The following is an 18,047-nucleotide window of genomic DNA, read 5'->3' on the forward strand; positions in this document are numbered from 1 at the left end:
GTGCCTGACAGTCAAACAGCAGTATAATCCCAAGAATGTCTAAAATGAGTAATTTTGCATGTATAATGTTTATGAGTGGGTACCATTACCTTTCAAAGGGGTAGTGTAGTGAGCAGTGTTTGAGGACTGTTATCGAAGTAAAGATACCGCTGTGAGCACTTTGATAATCACCTGGTGCATTACACTCCAGCGACCGCTGTTTACACCAGGTTACTGTGTAGCGTCTCAGCTCCCTTCTGTGTCAAAAGGCATTTTTCTAATATGAGAATGACCTTGGACACCTGTAACTCCAGCAGTAGTATTACAGCAGCACATGTTGACATTCACCGGACACCGGAGAGGGCCCCACATGACAAGCCCGGTGACAAGCACACACTCTGTTCTAATTCTTCAGCCCAGAAACGCCGCTGTTGTTATTACTACTATGATAAACAAACTTGAGGAAAATAAATTTCTAGCAAAATCCTACAAAGCTTTTGTGTGTCATTATGTGGAATTAAATGTCCAGCTGGTAAGTGTAAACTAGCATCAACTGAAACAGATGGTTAATGTAGCTCTTCATTTACAATTGCCTGAATCATTAATTATAAAAACAAAAACCTTTTTTTGTTAGCTTTCCTGGGTCTGATTTTTTTCATAGTAAACACTTAATTGTACTTAATATCTGCCATTTATATTCTCTCATTGTAACCAAAACAAATTAATTTTCTGTAGACTCTAGGGGGGAAAGCTAGACATATGAAATAACAGTGGAAGATATAACAAACTAGACAAAAAAAAAAAAAAAAAAAAAAAAAAAATATATATATATATATATATATATATATATATGTATCATAACTGATACTGTACATTAGGTTAATGGCATATGAAATAAGAGAATATGCCACTCATACTGTACTTGACCACAATCGATCGGACCAACCAAAAAAAAAGGTTCGAAAATGAAAATAGGGAATCAATTTTAACCAAAATATTTACACTATTAATTTTAAAATAATTAAACAATTAAAAAATATAGATGTAACAAAACTCACAAACAAGCAGAAAAAGAAAAAGAATTCCGAAAGTGCAGTATGCGTTGCGAAAGCTAGACAGAAAATACCAGCAATTTTACCCGCCTATAAGACCCAGTGACGTCGAAAGCGACCTCTTAAGCTGCGTTCACACCAAACGCGAATAGAGCGTCTGGCGCGAATAATTTCAATGATAAGTCAATGTAAAGGCGCGTTTACATGCGTCTGGAGGTCTCGCGGCAGATGCGAATTCGCCTCATTAGCGCATCTAATAACAGGAGATTCTGAGTTATGAAAATGACCATTGAAAGCTGAGAGCGACCGGCTTTTGTGGTGGAAAATTGGCAGTAATACCCCCAGCTTGCGCAGCTGTACCTGAGTGTCCCTGGGACGTCAGTGCGGTCAGAGCACGTCTTCTCAACAGCTGGACATATACCTAGTGAATAAAAAACGCTCTGCTCTAGACCCCGAAAATGTTGATCCACTTGTTTTCCTGTCCAATAAATTTGTAATGTCCCTAGCCTATTTGCGCGTTTCATGCCTGCCAAGTACCGCCTAGCCTAAGTGTCGGTTACGTTCAATAAAAAAAACACACATGGCCTATTCTCAAGTCCATTTAAAGTTTCATTTTTTGAACAGATGTTTGAAATGGATTGAATCATTATTTAAAATAATCTTGGAGATTTTGAGAAGGGTCTTGGCTGCAGACTTGCACTTGCACTCTCAGACTTGCATTCTCAGGCACTTGTGCTTCCGCTAGCGACGTCACTTGCAGCCTTTATTTTTTTTATTTTGTTCTATTTATTGATAACTTTTTGTTTGAATCTCTCAACATTTTGCAACAGTAGCCAGGTGGTGAAAATAAATTACAATGTCACTTGCAATCACCACTTGCACTCTCCGCTACCTGTGACGTCACTTTCAATCAACACAAATCGTGCGTGTTGCCAATGGAGACAAGATGATGTGGTGGTGATAAAATGATTAAACCGGCAAATCCGTGGCCAGAACACCAGAACATGAACGCAATGCACAATGTCTTTCGTTAAGCGTTTTCCTCCTGTAGAAAAAACTAACACTTAATATGGCATAGTGTATTAAGATACATTAAGTTCAATTAAAAGACAAAATTCGATATATAGTTATTATTTAATGCACTACAAGACAAGCAGATGGCTATGAACACAATGCGCAAACTTTGTCCTCCCATACAGCGAAAAACGCTTAATGTGGCCTAATAACAGACTAAGATGATAAAGACAATTCAGTAGGCCTAGCCTATATGTCTTGTTGTTGACTCAACATATATACAGACCAGCAAATATGAACTTGCATTATGAAATGCATTAAGTGATTTTAAAAGGATCAACTCCGTACAGCCAAGCAGACGAGTACAGAACGCAGTGCGTTAAATTGTACATTAAACGTACATTCCTCCTATAGAAAATCATTATAAATAAAACACATAATGTATCTTAATGGACAAAGACAGTGATATAAACGAGTTGTAGACGGTTTATTCCGAAAAATGCTTAACGCGAAACTTTGCGTGTTGCGTTTATTCTGGGCTCACCTGCTTGCCTGTACATATTGGAGAGAAGCATATTGAGTTTGGCCTTTATCATCTTACTCCATTATGCCACATTTTGCGGTATGTGAGGAAAATACTAATATATATATATATATATATATATATATATATATATATATATTCATTAAAATAATGAACTTTATATTTAATTTGATATTTTAATAGCATCTAATACATTAAGCAATGTTAAGTGTTTATGTTTTTCTAAGCTTAGCGAGAGACTTCGCGCAAGCGTTCATATTCTGGTGTTTTGGCCACAGATTTGCCGGTCTTGTCTGTTTCTTGCAGGACCCTGTGCGTTATATTACTAAATTAGGTTTAATCGTTCAATCACCACCACAGCGTCTTGTCTCCATTGGCAACATGCACGATTTGTGTTGATTGCAAGTGACGTCACAGGTAGCGGAGAGTGCAAGTAGCGATTGCAAGTGACATTGTAATTTATTTTCTTTTTTCTTGTCTTCACCACCTGGCTACTGTTATAAACTGTTGAGAGATTCAAACAAAAAGTAATGAAAAAAAATTCAACAAAATAAAAAATAAAGGCTGCAAGTGATGTCACTAGCGGAAGTGCAAGTGTCTGAGAGTGCAAGTGCAAGTCTGCAGCCAGACCCTCTTGGAGATTTTTGAATTGCCTAAATCATAAATGCAGCCGGATTGAAGCCTGCAGTGATATTTTTCTTTTGTTATGGCAGCCGTCCCCTCTGCATAAATATTTTTTCGAGAATGTTGCACTCCTGTTGCTGTTTGTTATTCTGCCAGAAACTTCATGCCAATAAATAAGAAATATTGCTGACTTGTGCGTCTCCAGCGCTCTCTTTACGTTTGTCCGTTATTTGATGCTGAATAAGGAAACGTCTTTTTTTAGACATGGAAAATAGATTTTACAATCGATTCAATGAACACTTATGTCTTAAAAATCGAAAATGATTTTTTCACAAAATGACAGCCCTAATAAGTATAAGCAAAGAACTTCAAATGCAAATTTTTGTCTTGGAAATTTATGATCATAGCTATGCAGTTTCTGTTTGTAATGGGAAAAACAACGCAATACAATGATGACTAAGAGATGTACAAATAAACATTCCACAAAAGCTTCATGTCTCATATTTGATACGCTCCATTTGAACATTTGTTATGCTCAAATTAACATTATTTATAATAACAAATATACATGAATAATCAAGTGAACGAAAACCTAAGTTGCTTTAGTCTATTAAGTGATCATACTGAAATATTACACACAATATAAAAGTAACACTTGTGTTTACATAATAGAAATAAGCAAAGATTTCACAGCAAACAATCCTGTTAAGTTCTGAATATGAGGGCAGTACAACCTTTGCTATCCAGATCTATGTTTATCCCAGATGATTAAAAACCTGAATCTTTTGTCTACTGAACTATATATCTATCCACTCAGAGAATCAAAAATGAGTTACAATGTCTCAGGACGACCACATGGGCTACTCGTTTAGACACAACCCATTACTGTAGATACAATAAATCACTCAATTAGATTAGATACAATCTGTCAAAATTAGACAAAAATGATCAGTCCTCTTCCTCTCAAACAGCCATTGTCCCTTACAGCTAGAGTGGCCCTTAGAGACCGAACCCTCTCAGATGGATGGCTCTGTGTCAGTCAATAAAAAGACTTGCCTTCTCTCTATATTTTGAGACAAATTGTGGATATAATTTGATGCATTCCAGACTTGAGCCAGATATCTTTTTTAATTTGAAGAAACTCTGAATGAGCTTAGCATGGGTTACTATTGGAGCAATGTAGGGCTGCACAATTAATCAAATTTATAATCGCGATAACAATTATGGATGCCCCAATTTCGTAATCGTTAAAAGCGACAATTAATAGTTCAAAGTCCACTTATGTTATTCTGCATGCTTAAGATGCTTAAGGGTTTTTCCCATTATTTAAATTTTAGTTTTAGTATAACATTATAATACCATTGATATTTTTACTTTTTTATAATTTAAAGAAACCAATCCAGTTTTTTCAATTAGAGTGTTTCAGCTTGTTCATTTTCATATAAAAATACAGCATGCAGTTGCATCAAACAATGGTATAAACATCATTCAATGTAAATTGTGATAATCGTAATTAATAACCGCAAGTACAATTTCAAGGGGATAATCAACAATTATGATTTTTGTCATAATCGTGCAGCCCTAGAGCAATGTCACATTTTTTTTTAAATACAGTATAAAAATATTATAATACTGCATCTACATGTAGTATGTTATCCTGAATAATACAAAAATAAAGAAAAAAAAATTAAATTATTTCTACGCTCGATTCTTTTAGAGGTGCAGTCATTACCTTCCTCATTAGAAAAGTTTGCACATAAATTAAATGTCCTTAACGGGTACTTAGTCATGTGAGTGTACATCATTTAACTATATTTTTTTTATAGTATCTGTAGCCTAAAAACATTGAGCTGGTCACTTTATTGAGGCTGACGTTTTAAGAACACATGAGCAGCTCAATGCTTCTAATTTTTTCTCAGTAACCCAGTCAGTGAACATTTTCACTTGCCGAATACATATTTAATGGCTTACTGCAAATAGGGCTTCAGTATTCAGTATTTTCAGTATAATCACTAACCAACAGTTTATGTGATGTGCCTAGGTCAGTAGAAAGTAGTACACCTTTAACAGCATATTAAATGTCAATAAAACACATCTGCAGAACACGTTCTCACAATTCACATAAAAACACTTTGATAAGCTCCTGCTTGAAAAGATATACACTTTCCTCCACAGCTGCTCAAGGCCAGACAGAAGAGACAAAATTCCACCCAACTTGTTCTAGCATCTCAGGACTTTCCTTTTTACACAGAGCAACAAAAACATTATTTATCACCATAAAGGTTGCCTTGAGGGGTTGCCACTTCACAGGGAGCCAAATGGAGGAGAGGTGAGCTCCAAAGGGTGTTTCTCCAAGTCAGTTTGTTGGGGTAGAACAGCCCTGTGTGTTCATGTGTAAACTCCAGTCGAGTGAGTCAGTGTGTCATTGTCTCAAACTAGAAACACACACACAGACACATACTCAAGGCAGGCCAAGACTCGTATTCCCACAATGCCGTTCATTCATTGCCTTCATCTGAGGCTGGTCCTAACTTGTGCGTTTCATTACTTATGAACGAGCGATGGAAAAAATGAGCAAGATAGAAAAAGAAAAAGAGAAAGACTGAGAAGAGTTGCTTATCGAAGATTTTAAACAAAAGCATACAAGTGATACTGGAAAGAGTCAAGGAAAGACTGATTTTCTACCACACCTGGCGTTATGAAGAGTAAGAGAGACAGTGAGTGAAAAGGGAGAGAAATAATAAATAAAAAAAGGAGACTGTCTGCTGGAGATGACAGACTGTCTCTGAGGGCTCTGTTCATTGTGTAAAAGGTCTATTTCAGCTCACTGTGAGACTCAAAGGATCAACAAAAATCCATACAGACGGCACTGTTGGGGATCATGACAAAGTCTAACCCCAAAAAGTCAGTCTAATAAAGCCTCTTGAAAACAGAGTGACTGAGAGATGAGGCTTCAGACTGACAGCCACATGGCAGCTGTGTGTGTCGAACGGGAGAGAAAGAGCTACATCTGCCAGGTAGATGTAACAAGCGAAATTCAAAACTAAATATATGTAAAATTGACTACTAAGTGGGTTGCTTGAATGATTAGTCAACAAATCTCAAGGAAGTTCTGAATAAGTAGGCTGGTTTCAGGTTCATATGGCACCAAAGGCATTTCTTAGGGTGCATTTCAGCACAGTTACTTTAATTTAAGCCTGTATGTTTAATGTGTTCAAGGTAATTGGTATGAAACCTTATAGGTTGTATGTTTAAGTTAAGAACAATAATAAATAAACAACACTAGATAAAACCACATTTTAGATTTCTTGTACAATCAAATACAATCATGTCAAATTTAGTCAAATATTTATTTTTTGTAAAGAGAAAGCATACTTGCATGATTTAAATTTTTTTTATTTTAATCAGCATGTAGCCAATAAGGAGTAAAAAAAACATTCACTGTCTTACCTAACACCAAAACAAGCCACCAAAATGCATTGTGTGAAATATGGAAATATTTAGATTTTAATGGTTACTGAACCTTTTTCTTGAAAAAAAAAAAAGTAACATAAATGGATATAAATCAAGTTAGATTTTTGGATGTTTTACTACAAATTTAATTGAGTGCCTTGGGCCAAAATGTAAATTTTATATTTTTGTAAGGCCACAGCCAGCTACTAAATAACTACTTAATTTAATTAGAAGCTGACTGTGGCCTTACAAAAATATTCCATTGGTAAATTCTGTATTACATTACTCATGTACAGATGGCATAATAACACAATATATAACACATCACCCTCCTTAAATGTGCAACAATAAATAGAGAAGCATTTTAATGTACAGCTTTGGTTGTAAAAAAAAAATGCTTTATTTCTTTTAAATGTGCATTATTAAGCACCAATAATAATGCAAAACTATGCTTAAAAAGCATTAAATACACAGGCTTTAGTGAAACCAATCATTTTTTATTTATTTTCTTTTTTGTTTTAGATAAGGAAATGCAAAGTTTGTCTTGCAAACACAGGAAGCTATTATTTACTTTGTGTCTTGGATCCAGCGGGTGATCAGCAGTGTGCCTGCAGCCAGAGCAACCCTGCTGACCTCTGAGTCATCCATACAGCAGATGCTTAGGTCTACAGGTGAGCTCTAGAACAACAGTGACACGCCACAATATGGCCAACCATAAATCTACCGTCTGCGTGTGTGTGTGTGTGTGTGTGTGTGTAGACATAGAGAGAGAGCATACGCTTTGGGGGTGACAAAGGTTATAAGTAAGTTTACAAGCATTAGGTATGAGGTTGTGTATTTCTGTGCACAATGCACTTGCAAGTGTGTTTATGGGGTGAGCACAGTTTGGATGTAGGTGTGTGCAGAGTGCATTTATATATATATCTATATGCATTAATGTAGTGAGCGCTTGCTTGAGTGCAGTGGCGTTTATGTGTGTAGGTGTGCAGGTGTGTTCATGCTGAACTGCACTCACACATATGCGTGCACACACACTCACACTCACACACACACACACACACACACAGTCTCTCACACACAAACACACAGTGTCCTCAGAGGAGAAGGGAAATCGTGGGAGGTCAAGATGCTGATAAAGCGAAGATAAATCACTCTGGTTAGACGAGCAACAATCAAATTCCGCTCTCAAATGAGAAGTGAGAAATCGACACTCCCTCACATTTTACCCGTCGCTCCAGTTTCCCAAAGCCACACAGACTTTGACTAAAAACCTGATCTTGCTCTTTTTTAAGAAGGCGGCTGGTTTAGCTTCACTAAGACAGAGATGAGTCCAGGTATAACTGTGACCCTTGAGGGTAAGTCAGGTGAGGAGGCAATACTTGCTCACCGTGAATGATGAAGACATGTAGTGCATACTCAGCTGTGCTTGCAGAGCTTGCAGCAACCTGCTAAAAGGAATTAGTACTAGCCAAATGCAAGTAATGATTCTAAGTGGAGGGATCTAAGATCACCCTAAAAGGGGTTAATTTTGATATAATGACCTGCTGACTGTAGCTTAGTGCATAGCTACTTGATAAATTAATAAATGGATAAGAAAAATGTATTTGACTTTAAATAATGTATAAAGTGAGAAAAATATGTGGGAAGAATAAGCCCAAGAGATTCTGTATGAAACTCATATTTTCTTTAAAAATGAAAAATTAAACAAAAATGACTGAACAAGTGTTCCAGAGAGCCAAATCATGGAGAAAAGAAACTCCCATCTAAAATAGCACTTGAACTCCATTGATTCTTACCAGGACCTTTCTCCAGAAAAATGACCTTTGACTCAGGGAAGAAGTTGGAGCCAGTGATGAGCATTTCCTCTCCTCCACTCACTGGGCAGCTGCTAATACTGGCCTTCTCGACCTGAGGTAACTCCTGTGCTGAGCGCTGGGCTATTCCACCACAGATACAGATAAGAAAGTAATTTACATAAGACAGTAATATAATATAATATAATATAATATAATATAATATAATATAATATAATATAATATAATATAATATAATATAATATAATATAATATAATATAATATAATATAATATAATATAATATAATATAATATAAAAACAAAAAAGTACATACAGTATACAGTAAAAATATAAACACAAATATAATTTTCTTCTACGTGTGTGTATAAAACCTACAGCACTCCACTGGAATTGAAGCAGCCTGCAGTGAGACCACTTTTCCATTGGGTTGTGGGATGTGAACGCGGAACACCACACGGACCCGAGTGTTTTTCCGTCCAATATCAGTCTCTCCTTTCCTCAGCTCAATGTCAGAGTTCCTCAACTTCAGGATTCCAGCACAATCAATACTGACAAACACAGCAGGAGAAACACTTGAGAGAGGAGTATCCATAACAGTTCCATCATCCTAACTATCCAGCAAAGCTTTTTAAATGATTTCTAATCGCTCCTAGTCATTTGTATTCGTTTTATACTCTTTTCATTATGGAGTTAATAAATTACTGATAACAAAAAGGAATATTTTTAATTGCAGTGCACATTAAAAGCTGCCACAGAATTAAAAGTTTAAGCTGTGCTTATTAAAAAAGGCAGATATTATTGTTTTCAATCAGAAACATTCCTATTCTATAAATACTGTACATTTAATGAAACATAACTGCAATTTACACTACTGTTTAAAAGTTTGTGGTCAGCAAGATTTTCTTCTGTTCCACATGAATACAAGAATGCAACCATTTTTAATTAGATTTGCGACATTTACAGTTGTCAAATTTTTGCTGTTCTTTTACAAAAAAAGTAGCTTATTTAAAAAAATTACATTTCATACTAAGTATAGTTCACATCTGTTAACATATTTACTGACACTTCGCTCGACTTACTAATAAAAAACTTATAATTAAACTTTTTTTGAAGTACTATTTGTACAAAATTCTCATGTCTTAATATTAAGCCTAAAATATGTTTTAATGTCACTATTGATGAGGACTGTATGATCTTTCAATAATATCAGCCAATATAAGACATTTAAAGTGCACCTGAAGTATACTCGCAATAGTTCCACTTTAGCACAATCAAATAAACTTCAGTAAATCTTTAGTTGGAGTTCAGCACAATTAAAGTGCGTTAAGCAAAAAATGACTTCCAAGTCAAGTATACTTAAATCACAATTGCAGGGTATTTTTTATTAAACGCATAATTAAGTAAATGTATTTGTAGTAAATGAGTAGTAAATAAATGTATTTCAAATCAATTTTAGTTTATTTATTTTTCACTATAGGGTATTCATGAAGGAATACTACAAAAAGTATGTATCTCAGTATCTGCTAAATTATTAAGCAGCATAAGAGTTTTCAACAATTATAATAAGAAATGTTTCTTGAGCACCAAATTGGCATATTAAAAAGGTTTTGAAGAATCATGTGACAGTTAAGACTGAAAATTATATAGTAAAGATATAATATTATATAACGATCAAATGAAAGCAAGCTTGGTAAGCACAAGATTCCTTTCTAAAATATGACAAAAATCCTACTAGTCCCACACTTCTGAACAGTAGTATATATGTGATAATGTATGCTGATGTATGTGTGTGTGTAAAGGTTTCATTCCACTTGTGAATGACACATTTTTGAAAAGGTCTTCTCTCACAAAAAAAATCAGCTTGTGATGACGTGAAGAGTTTCTCATGATTTAAAAGACTCCTATTTAATCAATATCCAATACTGTCCCAATGTCCAAATCCAGTAGTGTTTTCAGTTATGGTTAGGTTTAGTAACCATATTAAATATCATTATCTTTGGCTATTTGGAAATATGGCTTCTAGAGTTTCTGTATATTTCACTACATTGTGATGATTAAATTCCTTTAACTTCAAACCATCTACACTGTGTTGAGCAGCTGACAGTCCCCACAAGGACAATAGCTTTATCATCCTGAACTAAATAATTCATATTTTAAAATGCAAAAATGTTTTGGGTAAGGTTTAAGGATGGGTAGATTGGGGGATATTCAATATTAAAAACACAAGTCAAATGGAAAGTCCTCACCATAATAGAAAAACAAATGTATATTTATGTGTGTGTGTGTGTGTGTGTGAGAGAGAGAATCTAGATTGATGTTGAAGTGTAGACCTGTTGGCAGGTACCTGGCAGACATATTGTTTTCAGGAAGGAGAGGAATCTCGAGAACCTTTGTGCTGGTGATGATAATTTCCTGGCTTGCCGTAGCGACAGTTTTTCCTGTTATGCGGTGAACCTGGTAGAATGCATGCGGCCTCAAATAACGGTCATCGGCTGTCCCGATGAACATCTGCAGGTTCACTGGCTTCTCATTGTAGCCAACGAGCTGTTAAAAAAGTGAAGAGGTGAGTCACTATCATTTTTTATTGCCATGAAAATAAAAAAGTTAATTGTTGTTAAGCAGGATTTTTAATGGCCCTTGATTTAGGTCCTTTAAAATAGACAACATTAACTGCTATGAGAAACAATTATATGAAGCATAACATAAATTATAACGGGAATATGACTGGATCTTAATTTAATGATCCAAAATGCTTTTTTTTTTTTTTTTTTTTTTAAAAGGAACCAAGGTTGATAGTAACTTCCAGGTTGGCCTACAAAATGGTCATCCCTGCATCACTTAGTAGCAAAACCAGATATTTTTGACAGGCTATATTGATGTGGAAGCACTGGACATCCACTACGTCAAAGGCCAATTTGCATGACAATTACTTCCCCCAATGCGATTCCATTTGAAGAACCCTGCATGTGCGCAATTACTTCCCAGATCCTCATCCATGCACATTAATATCACACGTTAGCCCACTTTTTCCAAGACGAATTCACAACACACTCCAGCTAGTAATTAAAATCCAGACAGAAACATAAAGACACGTTTTCGAGCCACGAGTGAGGGAAAAAACACAAAAACCGAATTAAAGGGGAAAAAAAAAATTAGCGGGTTGAAAGGTGAGAATAGAAAAACAAAACCATGAAAGACATTCTACTTCTGCTGCTAAAATAGTATAAACAAGACTTTCATCTACTGAAAATGGAAATAGGGAAGTGAAAAACCCATTAAAATGTGAATAATGAGATGCAACACAACATTCTGTGGAGCCGCTTAAGTCTTTTCCAGAACAAAAAGCTTTCAGAAAAACATTTTCCTTCCTGGTGATGCACACCAGGGTGTCCGATGCAAACCTCAGTCAGACACAGGGAGTCAGTGTGGCGGTGCAATGCCCCATCCAGCAGTATGTACACATGTTTGACCTGCCAATACGCTTCCCAGACAGGTGAGGAGTTCACAAACGGAGGGGAGCTATTCCGCTGACATGCGTGTGTGGGAGGGTGTTACTTAGGCTGAGCACACAGGCTCCTAACAATCTCTCTACTGTTGAAATGTTATGCTTGGCAAACACTGACCCAATGCAGCAAAAGAGAGAGAAACTGGGAACGAGAGCAAAAAAAACGAGAGACGGAGAGAGAGATGACCAACTTACAGGTAACGGAAGGACCAAGCCAACCACAGCAACACAATAATGAGAAAAACATGCTTCACATATAAATTGACGGATCTTGAGAATAGAGCCAGATATTTGTGGAAAAGGGAAAAAAAAATAGACGGTGGGGAAAAGAGAATCAGGGAACAACGGAAGACTTGGATGGTGGTGGGATTTGGTTCATGTAGTTCCCAGGACAGCATGGTTTTATTGCACTTGGAGACATGCGTCACTGAGAAAATTACTAAACCAAAAGTCTATGCTTAGTTTCAAAATATTAATGGTTACATTTTACAATAAGTTTCTATATGTACAGGTTAATAGCTAACATAAAATAACAATAAAAAGCCTTTTGGCATTGACTGATTTAATTTCTGGATATAATAATACATTTTTAACAAATTTTATTATTTAATGTTAACTAATGTATTCTGAACTAGCATAATTTAACAATGAATAGTAGTTTTTCATCTTTTATTTAATTATTTAAAAAACCATTAACCTAGATTTTACAATTCTGCAAAACAATTTGTTGTTAATTGTTAGTTCATGCTGCATTTACTAATGTAATCAGTTGAACATATTGTAATGTATTACCATGGTTACCGTATTTTGGAACTAAATTAGACTACTTTAGAAAAAATGCTAAATGGGGCATTATGGCTCAGTCTTCATGAAAGCTTTGCCTCATCCTTTTTTCCAGGACTGAATATACTGCACTCTATATTTTTATGAGCTCGCTCTGGGTCAGTGCATTGAGAGGGCAGGGGATTCAGAAGCGGAGGTCATGTTTATTCTTCAAGACCTAAAAAGGGTGAAGGGCTCAACTTAAATGAACCATGACCCTGCCAACACCATGTACATGTAAGATTTATTTCAGTGGTGAATGTCTACCACCCCTGGTAACAGCTGCAAACTTTACTGGACAATCAGTTCTCATTGTGTGTGTGTGTGTGTGTTTGTGTGTGAAATGGGTTGCCAGGTTCACACAAAAATTAGCTCAACTTGCACTACCATTAAAAGCCAGAAGTCTTTATTAGCAAGATTATTACTAAGCTTGAAAACGGTCCTGTTGCTTATATTATTATAGTTTTGTCACTTTTCATCAATTTAATACATCCTTCTTGAATTAAATTATTTATTAAAGAAAAAAAAAATCTCCCTGATTCCAGACTTTTGAATGGTTGCTTTCTAGTTTTGCACAGTGTGCAAGATACATCTAAATAGTGCTTATTCATCCCAATCAGTCTAATTTGCAAACTCTGGCCAATGTCAAAAGGTGAATTTTCCTCTACCGTTTTATTGATGTTATGATATGATTTAAATAAACATGAAACCACACTCACAATCCATTTTCCTTCCAAATTATGATATATTTCTGACCGAGTAAAACAAAACATTCAATAGTGGGAACTGACTGGATCCTGAAGAGTAGACGTTTCATAGCATAATGGAGCCAGTAATTACATTTGATGAAAGATTATAAAGACAAACATTTCTGTTTAGAATAAAAAGCACTGATGAATCATGCACAATAGAACCAGGAGCATGTATTATTAAAGTAAACAGTGTCAATTCTGATTTCATGTTCACTTTAAGGTCACCAGATAGCTTCAACTCAATCTGGAATGCTGTAAAATTAAGTATCTAAAACCCCTAACGGTCAGTATGATGCACTATAATGTAAAATGACTTTACAAGATGATACATCAGGCCATGAACATTTATGACTTTTGGAAATTCCATGAACATGCTGCAGCCTCAGCAAAGTTTCAGAGCACTGCCACGGCTTCAGTTTCAAGACATTTAGAGCAGCAACATGGCGCCACATTCTCGAGGAGTTTCTGAAGGCCTGTTGCTCAGCAAGAAAACTGCACTCTTTCTTTTTCTTCTTCGCTCACTTTTTTATATTTAAAAATTTAATTTATTTTGAATTTTCAGCAGCCATTACATTTTTTTGCAGTCACTTTTATCAATGTAATGCATCCTTTGCTGAACAAAAGTATTCATTCTTTTCAAAAATTACTGAGACCAAACTTTTGAAAGCAACCGTACATGTGTTAAAGCTGTTTCCCCCGCCACTTTCAAAATGACAATTAGTCATAAAGAGTTTTGTGGATTTAGTGATTCATTTTTCAAGGAAAGAGACATCATTAGTGTTTTGTATGACAACGTTTTGTGAAGTGACTATATCCCTGCTCCATTCCTGCTTATTATCCCGAATAAAAACTTGGAGAGGTGTGCTGCGGATGGACAACAGAAAACAAACAAGCTTAAAAACCAAGACTCTTTAAAGAGTGATTGTGGCATCTCTCACAGAAAAAACCTCTTCTCATCCATCCTCTCATCACATCTGCAGGGCTCAAGAAATCCACAGTGTGCATTTGTGTGAAATTTCACCAGATGACTGTCCCTGCACTCCTGTAACCTCCCTTCCCTGACACTGGTTATATTAAACTGCTGACATTAAGAAGAGTCACATGTCCCATAGCTGGAATAAAGCTAGCGGGGCAAAAATAGCCTCCCTGGGTTGCCTTTCATATTGAGGACTAAATAAAGACGTCTCATTCCAACTGTTTCTGATTGCAGTGCGGGCTAAAAGAAACACAGAATCAGATGGTCTAAAAATATGGCGTTATATGTGTGCCTCAATCCTGAGCGAGTAATTGTAAGTTTTGAGCACAGAGAACTAAATTTTGCAAGCATATTACATTATATTTTGAACAGAAATTAACAATCACAAAAAAAAAAAAAAATAGTTTGAGCAAAGAAAAAACGATTCTGTGCCCAATAAATGTATTTGCTTGTTTTCTATTATCCATAATAATGTGCAGTAATAACCCCTCCCATGCAGTTTACCTAGGCGCTCTCTCACAAACTTATTCTCTGCGCTCCTGTCAAGTCCCTCTCTCTCTCTCTCTCTCTCTCTCTCTCTCAACCTCTTAATTCTGTGCGCGCTCAACTCTTGACAAATGCTCACTCAACTTACAACAGCGTTACAATTGTGCCACAAAATCAACCAATCGGAAAATTAAAGGTCAATAGTGATTGGCTGTTGGTCTCCAATCAAATCGCTAGTAGAACCAAAGCCCGCCTGGTTCATGTACGTTTTGATTATTTCATTTCCTTTTTAGAATACAATAACGAATATATATATATATATATAAAAAAAAAATTCAAAGCTCTTTACATTCAGTGCATGTGATTTATCAAAACCTAGTACATCTTAAAATATACAGCTTATGAAAAATAAAATTTCCAGATGGACAAACATTAAATGCATAAACCAGAATGAATAAACTACATCTTAAAATAAATTTGGAGGTAGGTTGAAAAAGCCAGAATGGGAAGTTTTAAGTAGTTTTACAGCTTGAAGTGTGAAGTTTATTCTTGTATATTCATGGCAGTACACATGAAATTCATGTATTTATTTGTCATTTAAAATAATGTAGACAGAAATCCTGTCGCCCCCTCTAGTAGAAATTAAGTGTTTAGGCCTTCATTGCTTGGGTAACAAAAGTCACTAGGGGTTTCTTGGGAAGGTACGTCTGACCAGTTATACAGCAACGAGTCAGACGAGTCTGAAGATCTGAGCTGAATTTGGTGAAAAATTAAAGTTCTAGTGGGTGTCAATTACTGTCATAATAAATAATAATAATGTTCAAATATATGTTGGCTTTAATTACTTTTAAAGTAATTTTACAGACATATTATCATGGAACTGTTTTGTCTATTATTGATTTTTATTTCCACTTTTTATCCAAGGAGACAGAATTATTTGCACTGTATTTACAGTGGGACAATATTCATACAATACTATAACCTAGAAATAATTTAAAGGGGTGACTTGCAAGTCGCAGCAAGACGAATTATGTGTCCAGCAATATCAGATTAAAATATTATGCTAATTAACAGTGAGTGGTGGCTTCAGACATTACAGTGCCCCACTCGTACTGACTCTTATTCTGTCTGAAAAAATGAAAAGACCGAGCGAAAGGCGGAGCGATTCGACCAATCAGATGAAAGCAGCATTTAAGCGCCGCCCACAAGTGCGAATCGAATATTGAAGCCATAACCCGATTTGTAAACCCCAAACGACAAAATAAGAAATCGAGCCAAAAACTAATTTTTCGTTTGTTAAACTAAATGGAAAAGACAAATAAAAGAGCCATTTCTCGTTATTGAATTCTAAATAGGAAATGAAATGATCAAAACGTACACAGACCAGGCGGGCTTTGGTTCTACTAGCGATTTGATTGGAGACAAACAGCCAATCACAACTGACCTTTAATTTTCGATTGGTTGATTTTGTGGCACACTTGTAAAGCTGTTGTAAGTTGAGCGAGCGTGTGTCAAGAGTTGAGCGCGCAAAAAATTAAGAGGTTGAGAGAGAGAGAGGGAGGGACTTGACAGGAGCGCAGAGAATAAGTTCGTGAGAGAGCACCTGAGTAACTTTTTCTTTGCTCAAACGAATTTTTTTTTTTTTTGCGATTGTTAATTTCTGTTCAAAATATAATGTAATGTGCTTGCAAAATATAGTTCTCGGAGCTCAAAACTTACAATTACTCGCTCAGGAATGAGGCACACATATAACGCCATATAAAAACAGCAGGAGGGCACAGCCTAAAGTATAACAAAGCATGTGCAGTGCATGTTTTGGTGGGAAGTGGCACGTTTTGTGCTGTCGTACTTGAGGATGCATGTTTCATCATGCTTTGACTCCCTTTACACACCCTCTAAACCTTGAATTTCCCTTCAAGTTTCACGTCTCCTTCCCCTATTCTCTTCAATCTCTTTCTCCACTCCTTCTTCTTTCTCCATCTCTCTATCTCTCTCTCCTTCCAACCCGCTGCTGGCAAGTTGTTTCCCTGTGTTGCTCTGTGGTTGCTATGGTGAGGGCCAGCCGGTGCGTGTGTGTGCATGCAGGGGTATGATTGTGTGTGTGTGTGTGTGTGTGTGGGTAAACCTGAGCCTGAGGGGGTGGGGAGGAGACTCAAGGTCACACATAAACAGTCGTACACAAACACACACTGTGGCCTCTGGCCTCGAAACATGGACTCGTGCTGACATGCTCTCTGTGCTTACTGGACACAGCAAGAAGTCTGTTCACCGATGCAGTGTTTACACAACATATGCCTGTGTGTGTGTGTGTGTGTGTGTGTGTGTGTGTGTGTGTGTGTGTGTGTGTGAATGAGAGAGAGTGTAAAGGGGGAAAAATAGAGGTATACACATGGAGAGCACCCAGGAGGCTGGGCAAGCAGTTGTTTAAATAAGGTCAATAGACATGCTTTCTCTCTCTCACATATACACACACAGAGCATGTATGAAAGGACTGCTACGACTCTCACACAAACACATCCAGATATAAACACCTGTATACATTGAGTACAACATCTCCCGTGATGTGTACTTCTCTCACCCCCTCCGTTCTCACTGTGCTGTATGCTACTCTTGACTCTTCAGTCCACATCAGATACAGCCTGATGGGTTTTTCTTTAGCCTGTACAACAACAAAAGCCATACACACACAGTCGTACACTCCTAAGGGTATACAGACAACAGGGTTGCTCCCCAGACAAGCACATTGCGAGCAAAACTTTAACAGTAAACAAACATCTATGATCAGCAATGAAAATCACCCACCGTGAGGTCTGAGGGTCACTAAGGTCAGCCATCTTTTTTTTCACAATGAGGTTATCTGATACTAAGCCTGATACTAAGTTAAAACTGTATGTGCACATGTAAATGTAACACGTTTATAATGGAAGATTACTAGAAATAATGTTTAAAATTTATTAAATGAAATGCATTCCTGTAACTTAAATGGTAGAGCATGGAATGCATGAACTTAGGGGTGGATGAAAA

At 36.4% G+C, this 18,047-nt stretch overlaps 1 protein-coding gene across 1 annotated transcript in view; it reads right to left on the reverse strand.

The window, feature by feature from the left end:
- nfatc3a (nuclear factor of activated T cells 3a) overlaps positions 1-18,047 on the reverse strand; it is a 72,678-nt gene that overhangs the window by 20,552 nt on the left and 34,079 nt on the right. Inside the window, exons 4-6 of the mRNA XM_059531642.1 lie at positions 10,827-11,026; positions 8,858-9,030; positions 8,463-8,603 (exon numbers count right to left, since the gene is read on the reverse strand). Coding sequence (XP_059387625.1) covers positions 8,463-8,603; positions 8,858-9,030; positions 10,827-11,026 — 514 coding nt within the window. The remainder of the gene's footprint in view (positions 1-8,462; positions 8,604-8,857; positions 9,031-10,826; positions 11,027-18,047) is intronic.

Source organism: Carassius carassius, chromosome 3 (genome assembly GCF_963082965.1).
Source record: "Carassius carassius chromosome 3, fCarCar2.1, whole genome shotgun sequence".
Taxonomy (NCBI): Eukaryota; Metazoa; Chordata; class Actinopteri; order Cypriniformes; family Cyprinidae; genus Carassius; species Carassius carassius.